This window comes from Triticum aestivum, chromosome 7D (genome assembly GCF_018294505.1).
Source record: "Triticum aestivum cultivar Chinese Spring chromosome 7D, IWGSC CS RefSeq v2.1, whole genome shotgun sequence".
Taxonomy (NCBI): Eukaryota; Viridiplantae; Streptophyta; class Magnoliopsida; order Poales; family Poaceae; genus Triticum; species Triticum aestivum.
Genome location: NC_057814.1, coordinates 16,666,735 through 16,681,481, shown reverse-complemented (window position 1 = coordinate 16,681,481; position 14,747 = coordinate 16,666,735). Strand labels below are relative to the sequence as shown.

The following is a 14,747-nucleotide window of genomic DNA, read 5'->3' as shown; positions in this document are numbered from 1 at the left end:
CATTACAGTTATGTGGGCGATCTGGAATTCGTGGAACAATTGGACTTACCGTGAGGTGCAAACTGATCAGATGTTTTCTATCCGCCGAGTCGGAGAGGACCTAGCGGCACTTGATATCCCAAGTGATCAAGTTGTTGTTCTTTCAGGTTATGGTTGGAGACCATCTGCTGACGGTTGGGTTAAGACCACCTGCTGACGTTGCTTTTAATTTCGAAGCTGGGTTGGCCGTCGGAGGTGTCGCTCGCTCGCGAATTGCTTTGCAAGGTGCATGATGCAAACCTCACCCCAGGGTCATGGAACCATTGATCTCGGAATCCTTATCACTGCGTGCCGGAGTTATCTTCGCAGAATTGAGGGTTACTCCCATGTGATTTTGGGAACAGACTCCGCGAAGGTGGTAAATCTCTGGAACTCTCGCCATGGTTCACAAACAGTTGTGGCTCATATCCAATTAGAGATTCGAGAGCTTACTTCATTGTTTACTTCATGTATTATTCAACATGTAAGCAGGACAGCTAACTTTCCGGCCAATCTTTGTGCGAACCGTGCCTGCTCGCTGATGGTTATCGAGAGTTGGTTGGACTCTGAACCCCCCTTCCTGATCACATTCACCAGCCTTATGGCTGATTGTCCCATGAGTACTTTTGTTTGAATAAAGGTCTCAAAGTTCCCCGCAAAGACAAAGCAGAAACTAGCAGTTAGTCTTTTTTTTTAGGGAAAAGCCAACTAGCAGTTAGTTTGTTTTTTCAGGAAACAATGAGTAGTATATATTTTTTAGAGCAAGCAATCAGTAGTTAGACCCATGCAAACCCAAGTCGGCCCACAACGGAAAGCCTTATAAAGTAACGAGAGTCTGAGAGAGAGAGAACAACCCGTTTCCCTTCCGGGCGAAGCGGCCGGGCGGTTTCTTGAGGCGATCCAGCCACAGCGCCACAACGCCGGAGATCGAAGACGCCGGCGACAGCCCACCCCCACCGCCTCCCCCTTCCCATCCTGATCCGCAAGGTCTGTGTTGTGCTCGTTCTCTCCCGTACACATTTCCCTTGTTTCATCTATATGGGGTCATGCATGCATATGTCTACGAATCATCTAGAACTCGGCTCGCGCTGGATCTTTGGGTGCCCTGAATTAGAATGTATTGATCCGGTTAGGCTTTGATTTTCCTCAGAAATTGGCGCTCCATGCATGAAATGATCTTATAAAAATATCATCAACGTATCGGTCTCACGGTATAAATAATTGTCACCTCTTTTAACCTCATGTTCTTATAAATGATGGGCTTCGTTAAAAGTGTCTACTGTTGTGAGACATTTGATAAACAGTACAGGTCTTATTATCTGATAACAAACGGCCTGAACTTTGGCATCCCACAAGAGTGTAGTCGAATCAAATTCCTTATTTTTGCTAGTGTATAAGAAGTTTCTTCATGCATAGGCCTGTTTTAGGCCCCTGAGGAAATACCAATTGTTCTTGCATGCTATATGTCTGTTTATTTTATCATATCCTTGAAATGGTTCATCGGTTCTGATATTAGGCCCTGAATTTGGTATGTGATGCAGAAAAGTTCCCATCATGCAGAGCCCCAGCAAAATGTCAGTGGTTTCTACTTCAATTAGCCCTGTTGTGTCTGGATTACAAGGTTGGGCCGATCTTCCGGATGGCCCGCTTCACTCAATTGTGGCTCTGTTGGGATCCTCCATTGACATTCTTGCCTTTGCTGCAACCTGCCACTCCTGGCGTGCAGCATTCTCTTCCTACCGATCTACATCTAACCTATGCACATTAATCCCACCTCTTCTTATCCGACCCGCTGGCCCTATCCAAGGTTCTTCTCTTCCTTCCATTTTTTCTGAAAAATGTTCTTCTGTTCCTGAGAATTCTCGATACATGCTACGCGTACGTAAAGTCATTGATGTAGCTAGCAACAATAGCACCCTTCGCTGCCAGATTCCTCAAGAAACTTTTGAGAACATGCACTTTGCTGGCTCTTCACATGGCCATCTCATCTGCTGCTACCGTGGAGATTGTCTTGTCGTCGATGTGTTCACCGGGGCCATGGTTTGGCCTCCACGTCTCCCTTTCAGCAACGGCTACTATGGTGGCACTCTCACTGCTCCACTTACATCTCCCAACTCACATCTCCTTGTAAGCACTCAATCCTCCCTGTTTGATTGGCCCGTTGGAAGTGACTCTTGGGAGGAACTCCAACTTCCTCATGGGTGGATATACCAGATCGTGCAGTTTAACGGTCAGTTCATCGCCATGGACCATGATATGAGGATCTATACTCTGCGGTTAGCCCCTCGGTTAGGCCTGCGGGAGATATCAACTGAGTGGTGCAGCGAGATAGAGCCAGAATCTTTTGTGCAGGCATGGCTTGTGGTCTGCGGCGACGATCTCCTCATGGTCGACCACTTTGTGCACCTATCGTCCGTAGATCCTGTGTGCCACCGCCTCGACATGTCGACCGAGCCCGCGAAGTGGGTGAAGGTGAAGACGTTGGACAACTGGGCGATCTTCGTCGGGGGAGACGAGCGGAGCCCTCCGTTTGCTTGTGTGCGCCCGGAGCGATGGGGAGGGACGAGCAACAACTTTTACTACGCCCATCACTCTCAGCCTTGGAGCGTGCATGAGCTGCGGGGCCATGTGGACCTTGCTCCAACCAGCCATCCCAACTTCAACTGGCGTAAGAGGTTTGTGCCCACAGCGATGGCCATGTGGGTGTATCCAAGCATGTTCTACTCCGATGGCCGGTAATTGTGGTGGCACACACCACTATATTTATTTATCTTGCTGCTCTAGAAGTTCTTTTTCTTTTCTTATTTAAGTGCCGAACTGCCAATGCTAGGCAGTGGCAATGTCAAGTTATTGAATTTATTTTGTTTACTCTTGTAGGCAGAGCATCAGCAACCAGACTTGGACATTTTTGCACTAATTTCTTTTTCTTTTGTTGGCTTGTAATAAGAGACACGCTTGCCATGTGAACGCATCAGCTGTCTAGAAAGCAAGGTTGTTTTTCTTCAGTAAGTACTTTGTGTTCTTGTACTGATAGGGACATATGCAGTGGGTTCAGAGTTCTCTGTGCTCTCTAGGCTCCCATGTGGAGTAGCATCATAGATTAAAATCGTCCGCTATTTGGCCGCGATCTCCCGGTAATCGCGGCTGAGAAATCTTCCCGCGATTTTCCAGTAGTACAAATCGCGGGAGATAATGCCGCTATCGCGAGATCGCTCCATTCCTTTGTTAGCCATCGCGGGGAAATTCTCTGCCGCTAAACGTTTTGCCCGCGATTTTAATCTGTGAGTATCATCGATCAAAACAAGTGTGTGTTCATCAATAGGAATGATTTTCATGAAAAGCGAGTACTAGTACATGTGCTGATAGCTGGGCAGGTACTTGCATTGACTGAAGAAGTTCATACTGAGAATATTAACCAAATATTTAAAAACACTTTACACAAAACAAGTGAAAAAATATTAACCAAATATTATAAAGTGTTAAATGTGTATAGAAAATATCTTTCAGATGTATATAAAAAAAATCTATAACAAACATATATGTTCAGTATGAAAAAACTTGATCATGTATTTGAAATTTTTTAATCAGAATTTAAAAAATGTTAAATGTGTATAGAAATGTTTGTCATGTATACAAAAAACAATGCGTATGAAAACAATGTTGATCATGCATTTTAAAAATGTGAAAAGTGTGTCAAAAATATATTCCTGATGTGTATCAGACAAATATTCCTGCTGTATAAAAAATGTACAAAGTACATTAAATAAAGTAGACACAGAAACATATATTTTCACAATTTTAATTATGTATTTGAAAAAACTTAAAAAAATCATATGGAAATGTTCGTGATGACTACGGAAAAAATGTATGTCTTGTGTGAAAAATGTTTGTTGTCTTTAAAAAATGTTCATTGTTCATTTAAAAAATATTGACCATGTGTTCAAAAAATGTTAATCCTGTAACTGAAAAATGTTAAACACATATTAAAAAGATGTTTTAGATCTGGACACGAAAAATTTAATGTCTATTCAGAAAACTAGACATAAAAAATGTAAGTTTTGAAAAATCTTAATCATCTACTTGAAAATGTTAAACGTGTGTATAAAATATGTGCCTGATGTATATGAAAAATGTTTAATGTGTACTATTTTTTTACATGTCTAAAAAATAAACCTATGAAAATCAACAAAGAAACGAAGTAAAATGTAAAACCAATAATGAAATGAAATGTACCTCTGTTTTTTGTTGAAGTCTGGTTAGATTTGTATATGTAGTTTTTCCTGTTCATGTAGAGGCATAGTAGTATCTAGTATCAATATCAAATAGTCCATGTTATGTAATTGTAGTCTGGCCTGAGATGGAGTACAACTGGCGGGCTCACATAACTTTCCATTTCATTATTCTTTTGTGACCTACCTCTCTATGTACATTTGTTTCATCGGAGTACTGATATGTTGTAGTTGTAACCAAATATATCATGCTCACTATCTATGTCTTTTTTCGCGTAAATTTCTTGTTACGTATTTTTTTTCGAAAAGTTAAGAACGGCTGGTAGAAAACCGAATAGAAAAAAAAACCATCTAAAAGCAAAAAATGCCTCCGAAAAAATAAAACAAAAATCGGAAAGAGCGCCCTCAGCGCGACACGTGGCGGTGGCTGTGAGCCGTAGGTGACCTATGGGGGTAGATACTATTTAACGCCCGCAGGCGTCAAAAGGATGGTCCTTCGCTGAAGCAATTCGCCACTCGGGCCGGCCCACGTACAGACTTGGTTCGCTGAATGTTTCCTTGTTTCTTGCGGGGTTTATTTTTTACTTTTTCTTCCATGTTTTTTTGCTTCGAGTTTTTTCACTGTTCTGTCCGGGTTTAATTTTTGTTTTCTGTTTTGGTTTCTTTTTTCCTTTCATTTTCTTTCTTTTACGTTTCCTTATGTTTATGCTTTTAAATATTCCGTAATATATATTAAAAAAGACTTTCAAAACATGCTAAAAAATAAATATTTATAAAGTGTTAAACGTGTATAGAAAATATGTTTTTGATGTATAAAAAAATCTATAACAAACATATATAATGAGTATGAAAAAAGTTGATCATGTATTTGAAAAAATAATCATGAATTTTTAAAATGTTAAATGTTTATAAAAAATGTTTGTCATGTATACAAAAAACTATGTGTATCAAAAAAATGTTGATCCTTCATTTTAAAAATGTGAAATGTGTATCAAAAATATATTCCTGATGTGTATCAAATAATTATACGTTCTGTATAAAAAATGCACAAAGTACATTAAATAAAAGTAGGCATAGAAACTTATATTTTCACAATTTTAATTACGTATTTGAAAAAACATAAAAAAATGTATATAGAAATGTTCGTGATGACTAGAAAAAAAATGTATATTGTGTGTGAAAAAAAATTATTCTCTTTAAAAATGTTTATTTTGTATTTAAAAAATATTGGCCATATATTCAAAAAATGTTAATCCTGTAACTGAAAAATGGTAAACACGTATTAAAAAGATGTTTTAGATCTGGAAAAAAATGTGCAATGTGTATGCAGAAAACTAGAAATAAAAATTATAAGTTTTGAAAAATCTTAATCATCTATTTGAAAATGTTAAACGTGTGTATAAAATATGTGCCTAATGTATATAAAAAATGTTGAATGTGTACAATTTTTTTTACATCTGTAAAAAATAAACCTATGAAAATCAACAAAGAGATGATGTAAAATGTAAAACCTATAATGAAATGAAATGAAATGTAAAATCAACAAAGTCTGGTTAGATTTGTACACATACTTTCCCCTTCCGCAAGGCTAGGGTTTCTCTTCCTCTAGGGCGATTCCGTCGCCTCTGAGTCTCCCATCCCGACCGATCCCCCTCCCCCCGAGTGGAACCTCGATCGGCCGTCCCTCGATCCTCCTCCTCCTTGGGAAGCAATGGATCCTCTTGCGGACGCCCTGTCGGGCACCAGTGCTGGGGCGGCTCCTTCAGAACGCCGGATCTTGGAGATTTCATTGAACAACTCAATCTGGAAGAGGAAGACTTTGATGATCTGGTGATAGATGAGGCTGATCCGGAGATCAATGACAGCGTGAGATGACTTGCGCTGGCTAGGGTTCACACCGATAAATCTTACAGCCAGGCGGCTTTCTACAAGGATATGCGTGCGGCTTGGAACCCTGCGCAGCCGGTGAGGTTTCGCCCGGTAGGTCCGAAGCTTTTTGTTGTGCAGGCATCATGTTTGCACTAGTAGAACAAGGGTCAAATGTTCAGATCATTAGTACCGGTTTGAATTTGAGTCGGCACTAATGTGTCCATTAGTGCCGGTTCCAACGGCTAGGCAGGCCGCTCTCATTAGTACCCGTTCTTGCCGAACTTTTAGTACCGGTTCGTGCCACGAACCGGTACTAAAGAGAGTGGTGGCAGGATGTTGTCAGTCTGGGGCCCCTCCAGCACCTTTAGTACCGGTTCGTGGCACAAACCGGTACTAAAGGTCGTCCTATATAAACCCTTCGTCCAGCCGAGCTCGCTTCTTCCCCCTTTCCCCTCTCCTCTGTTCTTCCCTTCCTCTCGAGCTCATCACAAATTTTGCCCAAATTTTGTCAAGATTTGAAGGCCCCCATCCATTCAAATGTTCACAAAGGTTAGCAACTTTGTCCTTTCATCTCTCATTGCTAGATTAGCTCTTGCAATGGTTTATATAGTGATTAATTTGTGGGTTTTAGTAATTTGGGAGGAATTATATGTGGTAGTATTTGATTTATATGCAATTTGAGGTCAAAATAACAATTAGTTTGCATATGTAGGTGTGGTTTACTTAGTGCCTTGTAAATCTCTGTCGTAACCACCGTCGATCGCCCGCATCGTCCCGTCGCCGGCACCACCTTGTGGTGACCCTCTTGTTCATGATTTTTTTATATAAAAAATTGATGTTTGTGTGATTTGGATATATAGTTACTCGTATAATTATCTTACCCGTACGTTGTTTGTTATACATAGTGCCATGGTTTTGATATCCGTCCCCGTCGGCCCTCGTCCTTGTTATGATTCGGATGTGGTATATTCTCTTTTAAAACTATTTGTTGTATTTTGTGTTTACGACAAATTATACCCATCAAGTTGACATAGATATTTTTATCTAGGAGGTATGTGAACCGGAAATTCCAACCGACCCTATTGTCGAGAGGTTAAATTTAGTTGAAAGAGAAAACGAGTATTTGAAAGAAAAATTGAAAAGAAATGAGGGGAAGAAGATGGAATTGGAGTTGCATGTTGCCGATGTCGTCGATGATCACAAGATCAAGATGGAGAAAATGCGCTTGAAGATTAGAAAGATTAGAAAATATGCCATTGATAGTGAGGCTTGGTATCATTATGCTGTTGGATCAATTGTTACCTCAGTTGCGATCTTGTTCGCATTTGTTGTTGCATTTAAATGCTTTAGCTAGAGAGTTATTTGTTTGTTGCATTTAAGTGTTGTATGAACTTTATGTATGAACTTGTATTAATTTGGTCTTTTCGGTGTTGTGTAATGAAGATGAGCCGACAATGGATGTACGATGACCGATGCTCTCCCGAGTTCATTAATGGCGTGCAAACTTTTCTGCTTTCGGCTGAGGCAAACAAGCGGGCGGATGGTTTTATGCCTTGTCCATGTGCTGGCTGTAAGAATGATCACAATTACTCTAAGTCAAGAACCATTCATGTCCACCTGTTTGAGTCTGGTTTCATGCCCCACTATAATGTTTGGACCAAGCACGAAGAAAGGGGGGTGATGATGGAAGACAATGAAGAAGAAGAGGACGATGACAGCTATCCTGGCCATGGGTTCCCTGAATACGATGATACAACAATGGGGGAAGAAGCTGAGCCGGCAATGCGGGAAGAAGCTGAAGAAGAGGCATCAGATGAGCCCGTTGATGATCTAGGTTGGGCCATTGCCGATGCAAAGAGAAACCGCGCAAGTGATTTGGAGAAGAAGAAGTTGCAGCGCATGTTAGAGGATGACAAGAAATTGTTGTATCCGAATTGCGAAGCTGACAAGAAAAAGCTGGGCACCACACTGGAATTACTGCAATGGAAGGCAGAGAATAGTGTATCTGACAAGAGATTTGGAAAGTTGCTGGTAATGTTAAAGAAGATGCTTCCAAAGGACAATGAATTGCCCGAGAGTACGTACAAAGCAAAGAAGGTTGTCTGCCCTCTAGGGTTAGAGGTGCAGAAGATACATGCATGCCCTAATGACTGCATCCTCTACCGCGGTGAGTACACGGATTTGAACGCGTGCCCGGTATGCGGTGCATTGCGCTATAAGATCAGCCGCGATGACCCTGGTGAAGTCGAGGGCGAGCGCCCCAGGAAGAAGATTCCTGCCAAGGTGATGTGGTATGCTCCTATAATACCACGGTTGAAACGTTTGTTCCAAAACAAAGAGCATGCCAAGGCGATGCGATGGCACAGTGAAGACCGTAAGAAAGACGGAAAGTTGAGAGTACCCGCTGACGGGTCATAGTGGAGAAAAATCGAGAGAAAGTAGAGGGAGGAGTTTGCAGGTGACGCAAGGAACGTATGGTTTGGTCTAAGCGCAGATAGCATTAATCCTTTTGGGGAGCAGAGCAGCAACCATAGCACCTGGCATGTGACTCTATGTTTGTATAACCATCCTCCTTGGTTGTTCATGAAGCGGAAGTTCATTATGATGGCAGTGCTCATCCAAGGCCCTTAGCAACCCGGCAACGACATTGATGTGTACCTAAGGCCATTAGTTGAAGAACTCTTACAGCTGTGGAATGGAAAAGGTGTACGTGCGTGGGATGAGCACAAACAGGAAGAATTTGACCTAAAGGGATTGTTGTTCGTGACCATCAATGATTGGCCTGCTCTCAGTAACATTTCAGGACAGACAAACAAGGGATATCGTGCATGCACGCACTGTTTGGATGATACCGACATTATATATTTGGATAATTGTAGGAAGAATGTGTACCTAGGACATCGTCGATTTCTTCCGAGCAGGCATCCCGTAAGAAAGAAAGGCAAGCATTTCAAAGGTGAGGCGGATCACCGGACGAAGCCTCGCCACCGTACTGGTGCTGATGTACATGATATGGTCAAGGATTTGAAGGTAATCTTTGGAAAGGGTCCTGGCGGACAACCTGTTCCAAATGACTCTGACGGACGCGCACCCATGTGGAAGAAGAAATCAATATTTTGGGACCTGCCCTATTGGAAAGACCTAGAGGTCCGCTCTGCAATCGACGTGATGCACGTGACGAAGAATCTTTGCGTGACCCTGCTTGGCTTCTTGGGCGTGTATGGGAAGACAAAAGATACACTGGAGGCATGGGAGGACCAGCAACGTATGCACGGAAAAGACGGCACACATCAGGGTCATGCCAGCTACGCTCTTACCAAAGAAGAGAAGGAAATCTTCTTTGAATGCCTGCTCAGTATGAAGGTACCGTCTGGCTTCTCGTCGGATATAAAGGGAATAATAAATATGGCAGAGAAAAGTTCCAGAACCTAACGTCTCATGACTGCCACGTGATTATGACACAACTGCTTCCAGTTGCATTGAGGGGGCTTCTACCGGAAAACGTTCGGTTAGCCATTGTGAAGCTATGTGCATTCCTCAATGGAATATATCAGAAGGTAATCGATCCAGAAATCATACCAAGGTTAGAGAATGATTTGGTGCAATGTCTTGTCAGTTTCGAGTTGGTGTTCCCACCATCCTTCTTCAACATCATGACGCACGTCCTAGTTCACCTATGCGAAGAGATTAACGTTTTGAGTCCTGTATTTCTACACAATATGTTCCCCTTTGAGAGGTTCATGGGAGTCTTAAATAAATATGTTCATAACCATGCTAGCCCAGAAGGAAGCATCTCGAAGGGCCATGAAAATGAGGAGGTCATTGAGTTTTGTATTGACTTTATTCCTGACCTTAAGCCGATTGGTGTTCCTGAATCGCGGCATAAGGGCAGACTGGATGGAAAATGCATGCTAGGAGGGGATCAAATAATATGTATGGAGGGGCATTCTCTCACTCAAGCACACTACACAGTTCTACAAAATTCCGCCTTGGTGGCTCCGTATATGGAGGAACACAAAAATTTTCTACGCTCCAAACACCCGGAGCAGTCTGACGACTAGATTACACGTGAACAAACGGAGACTTTCGCCGGCTGGTTGCAGACACGTGCCATGCATGACGCCGCTATTGAAGATGACCTGTACTTGCTGTCCCAGTTACCATCTTCGAATATAATGACTTTCAAAGGGTACGAGATAAATGGGAATACATTTTACACGACCGCCCAAGATAAGAAGAGCACCAACCAAAACAGCGGTGTCCGCTTTGATGCACCAACCAAGACGGGAAAGGAAACATATTATGGTTACATAGAGGACATATGGGAACTTGACTATGGACGTGGTTTGAATGTCCCTTTGTTTCGGTGCAAATGGGTCAATATGACATGAGGCGGGGTAACGAAAGACCTGCAGTACGGAATGACAACAGTGGATCTCAGCAATCTTGCGTATGCAGATCAACCATTCGTCCTAGCCAATGATGTGGCACATGTTTTCTATGTGAAGGACATGTCTACCAAGCCGAGAAAAAGAAAAGATAAGGAAGCGAATGCATTATACGATGAGCCAAAGCGGCACATAGTTCTTTCTGGGAAAAGAAACATCGTGGGAGTGGATGACAAGACAGACATGTCAGAAGATTATGAAAAGTTTGATGAAATTGTTCCATTCACAGTGAATATTGACCCGAGCATCCAGTTAAATGATGAAGATTGTCCATGGTTACGACGCAAAGGGACACATGCAAAGAAAAAGTTTCACACCCAAAGATCTGGGATGTGATCGGATTCACTATCATCAATTTCTTCTGTGTTTCACACCCAGGAGGGAATCTTTGTAATAGTTACGGTACTTATGTGTTTTGGCATTTACTGATTTTTCAGCTAAATGACCCTAAAATTGAAAAACACTTCAAATGAACTCCGAAAAGGTTGAAAGTTGGCATGGTATCATAATTTCACCCACATAGCATGTGCAAAAAGGTAGAAAGGGTTACGACAAAAATTGGATGCACTTCGTGTACAAAATGGACAATCTCTTTCGATGTATCAGGGTTTCGGACGAAAACTCATATGTTACAAAGGCCTTTCAATTTTTAAATAACCTAAGCATTACCAAATTGAATATAATGATAAAACACACTAATATTAAACATAAGAAAAAAGAATCACTGAAAAATCTATTTTTAAAGTTAAGTTATTCACAAACTAGTGATTCACACAAATTTCAAATAATTCAAAATTTAAACTATTCAAATTTGAAAACTACCGGCACTAACAGAAAGTTTGTAATTTTTTGTACCTAAAGAAAAAATATTCACAAAGAAACTCTAAATACAGCAAAAAACAACTCAGAAATAAATAAAGTAAAAAAAGCCCGCCTACTGGGCCACAGGGGCCTGCATACGACTAGAAACCCAACCTGTTGTTGGGCCAGGATGCAGGCCCGCAAGGCCCAGTAGGCCCACGGGGCAGCACAGGCCCAGAAGGCCTGCTTTGGAGAGGAGTTTGAGGGAGCAGCCGCGGCTAGGTTTATAAACTAGTGCGGCTGCCCTTCGCTAGGCGAGGTGGGACTAAACTTTGCGCCCCTCGCCTGGCAGCGCACCCCCTTTAGTACCGGGTCGTGGATCCAACCAGTACTAAAAGGGGGGGGGGGTCTTTAGTACCGGTTGGAGCCACCACCCGGTACTAAAGGGGGTGCGCTTCCGGCCGCTTGGCCTGGCCAAAACAGGCCTTTAGTACCGGTTGGTGGCTCCAACCGGTACTAAAGGTCAATCCTATATAAGAAACACTTCGAAAAAATTTAGTTTTTTATCTCCCGCTTTGCTTACTACCACGCACGCACGCACTATCAATGTGTACCTGGGCCATCGTCGATTTCTTCCAACCAACCATCAATGTCGAAAGAAAGGCAAGCATTTCAAAGGCGAGGCAGATCACCGGAAGAAGCCCGCCATGCGTACCGGTGATCACGTACTTGCTATGGTCAATGATTTACACGTAATCTGTGGAAAGGGTCCCGGCGGACTAGCTGTTCCGAATGACGCTGAGGGACACGCACCCATGTGGAAGAAGAAATCTATATTTTGGGACCTACCCTACTGGAAAGAGCTAGAGGTCCGCTCTTCAATCGACGTGATGCACGTGACGAAGAACCTTTGCGTGAACCTGCTAGGCTTCTTGTGCGTGTATGGGAAGACAAAAGATACACCTGAGGCATGGGAGGACCTGCAACGTTTGCACGAAAAAGACGGCATGCCTCCGAAGCAGTATGAAGGTCCTGCCAGCTACGCTCTTACGAAAGAAGAGAAAGAAATCTTCTTTGAATGCCTGCTCAGTATGAAGGTCCCGACTGGCTTCTCGTCGAATATAAAGGGAATATTAAATATGCCAGAGAAAAAGTTCCAGAACCTAAAGTCTCATGACTGCCACGTGATTATGACGCAACTGCTTCCGGTTGCATTGAGGGGGCTTCTACCGAAAAACGTTCGATTAGCCATTGTGAAACTATGTGCATTCCTCAATGCAATCTCTCAGAAGGTGATCGATCCAGAAATCATACCAAGGCTAAGGAGTGATGTGGCGCAATGTCTTGTCAGTTTCGAGCTTGTGTTCCCACCATCCTTCTTCAATATCATGACACACGTCCTAGTTCATCTAGTCGACGAGTTTGTCATTCTGGGGCCCGTATTTCTACACAATATGTTCCCCTTTGAGAGGTTCATGGGAGTCCTAAAGAAATATGTCCGTAACCGTGCTAGGCCAGAAGGAAGCATCTCCATGGGCCATCAAACAGAGGATGTCATTGGGTTTTGTGTTGACTTCATTCCTGGCCTTAAGAAGATAGGTCTCCCTAAATCGCGGTATGAGGGGAGACTGACTGGAAAAGGCACGCTTGGAGGGGACTCAATAATATGCAGGGACGGATATTCTTGGTCTCAAGCACACTACACAGTTCTGCAGAACTCTACCTTGGTGACCCCGTATGTCGATGAACACAAGAACAGTCTGCGCTCCAAACACCCGGAGCAGTGTGACGACTGGATTACATGTGAACACATCAGGACTTTCAGCAGTTGTTTGGAAACGCGTCTCAGAGGTGACACCACTGTTTGTGATGAGTTGTACTCGTTGTCCAGGGGACCATCTTCGACTGTATTGACTTGCAAAGGATACGAGATAAATGGGAATACATTTTACACGATCGCCCAAGATCAAAAGAGCACCAACCAAAACAGCGGTGTCCGCTTTGATGCAGCAACCGAGAGGGGAAAGGACACATATTATGGTTACATAATGGACATATGGGAACTTTACTACGCACATGATTTTAAGGTCCCTTCGTTTAAGCGCAAATGGGTCAATCTGTCAGGAGGCGGGGTACAGGTAGACCCACAGTACGGAATGACAACAGTGGATCTGAACAATCTTGGGTACACTGACAAACCGTTCGTCCTAGCCAATGATGTGGCACAGGTTATTTATGTGAAGGACATGTCTACCAGACCGAGAAAAAGAAAAGATAAGGAAGCGAATACATCATACGATGAGCCAAAGCGCCACAAGTTCTTTCAGGAAAAAGGGACATTGTGGGAGTGGAGGGCAAGACAGACATGTCTGAAGATTATGAAAAGTTTCATGAAATTCCTCCCTTCAAAGTCAAGGCTGACCCAAGCATCCTGATAAACAATGAAGATTATCCATGGTTACGGTGCAATAAGCAAATGACACAAGCGAAGAAAAAGTGAGGACTTTCTCCCGCAACTATTATGATGATACCATGCCAACTTTGTAACAGACGAGTATGATACCATTGTCCGTTTTGTACACGAAGTGCATCTAGTTTTTGCCGTAACCCTCTCAACTTTCTTGCACATGCTATGTGGATGAAATGATGATACCATGCCAACTTTCAACCTTTTCAGAGTTCATTTGAAATGCTTTTCAATTTTAGGGTCTTATAGCTCAAAATAATTAGTAAATGCATGAAAAATAACAAATGAAGTCAGAAAGGGTTGAAAATTGATGATTTGGCTTTGAATGGTGCATTTTGAACACACAAAAAGTCAGGAGTTCAAATAAGTTTTAAAAAATGAAATCCCTTTGTAACAGACGAGTTTCCGTATGAAATCCTGATACTTCGAATGAGATTGTCCGTTTTGTACACGAAGTGCATCTAGTTTTTGCCGTAACCCTCTCAACTTTCTTGCACATGCTATGTGGATGAAATGATGATACCATGCCAACTTTCAACCTTTTCAGAGTTCATTTGAAATGCTTTTCAATTTTAGGGTCTTATAGCTCAAAATAATCAGTAAATGCATGAAAAATGGTGCATGAAAAATAACAAATAAAATAAATAAGTAATTAGAAACAAAATAATATAAGCTTTAATAAAATATATAAGTAGAAACAAAATAAAATAAAATTTAATAACATAAATAAAATTTATGAAACTAAAATTATCAAAGTATTTTCTGTTCAAAACATTATAAGCAACCTCTAGTATTATTGAAACTAAAATTATATAAAATTGATGCAACTAAAATTATCGAAGTATTTTCTGTTCAAAATCATTGGAAGCAAAAATAATTTTCATAAAGAACTTTTTTTGTTAGAAACTTTAATAG

The 14,747-nt window shown here is 42.0% G+C and overlaps 1 protein-coding gene across 1 annotated transcript; it reads left to right on the top strand.

The window, feature by feature from the left end:
- The first annotated feature begins 879 nt into the window (after positions 1 to 879).
- LOC123167893 (uncharacterized) lies at positions 880 to 3,057 on the top strand. The gene is made up of 3 exons (XM_044585757.1): positions 880 to 1,005; positions 1,560 to 2,753; positions 2,896 to 3,057. Exons 2-3 carry the CDS (start codon positions 1,573 to 1,575, stop codon positions 2,933 to 2,935), a joined length of 1,221 nt encoding a protein of 406 aa, XP_044441692.1. The 5' UTR covers positions 880 to 1,005; positions 1,560 to 1,572; the 3' UTR covers positions 2,936 to 3,057.
- The last annotated feature ends 11,690 nt before the right edge of the window (positions 3,058 to 14,747 follow it).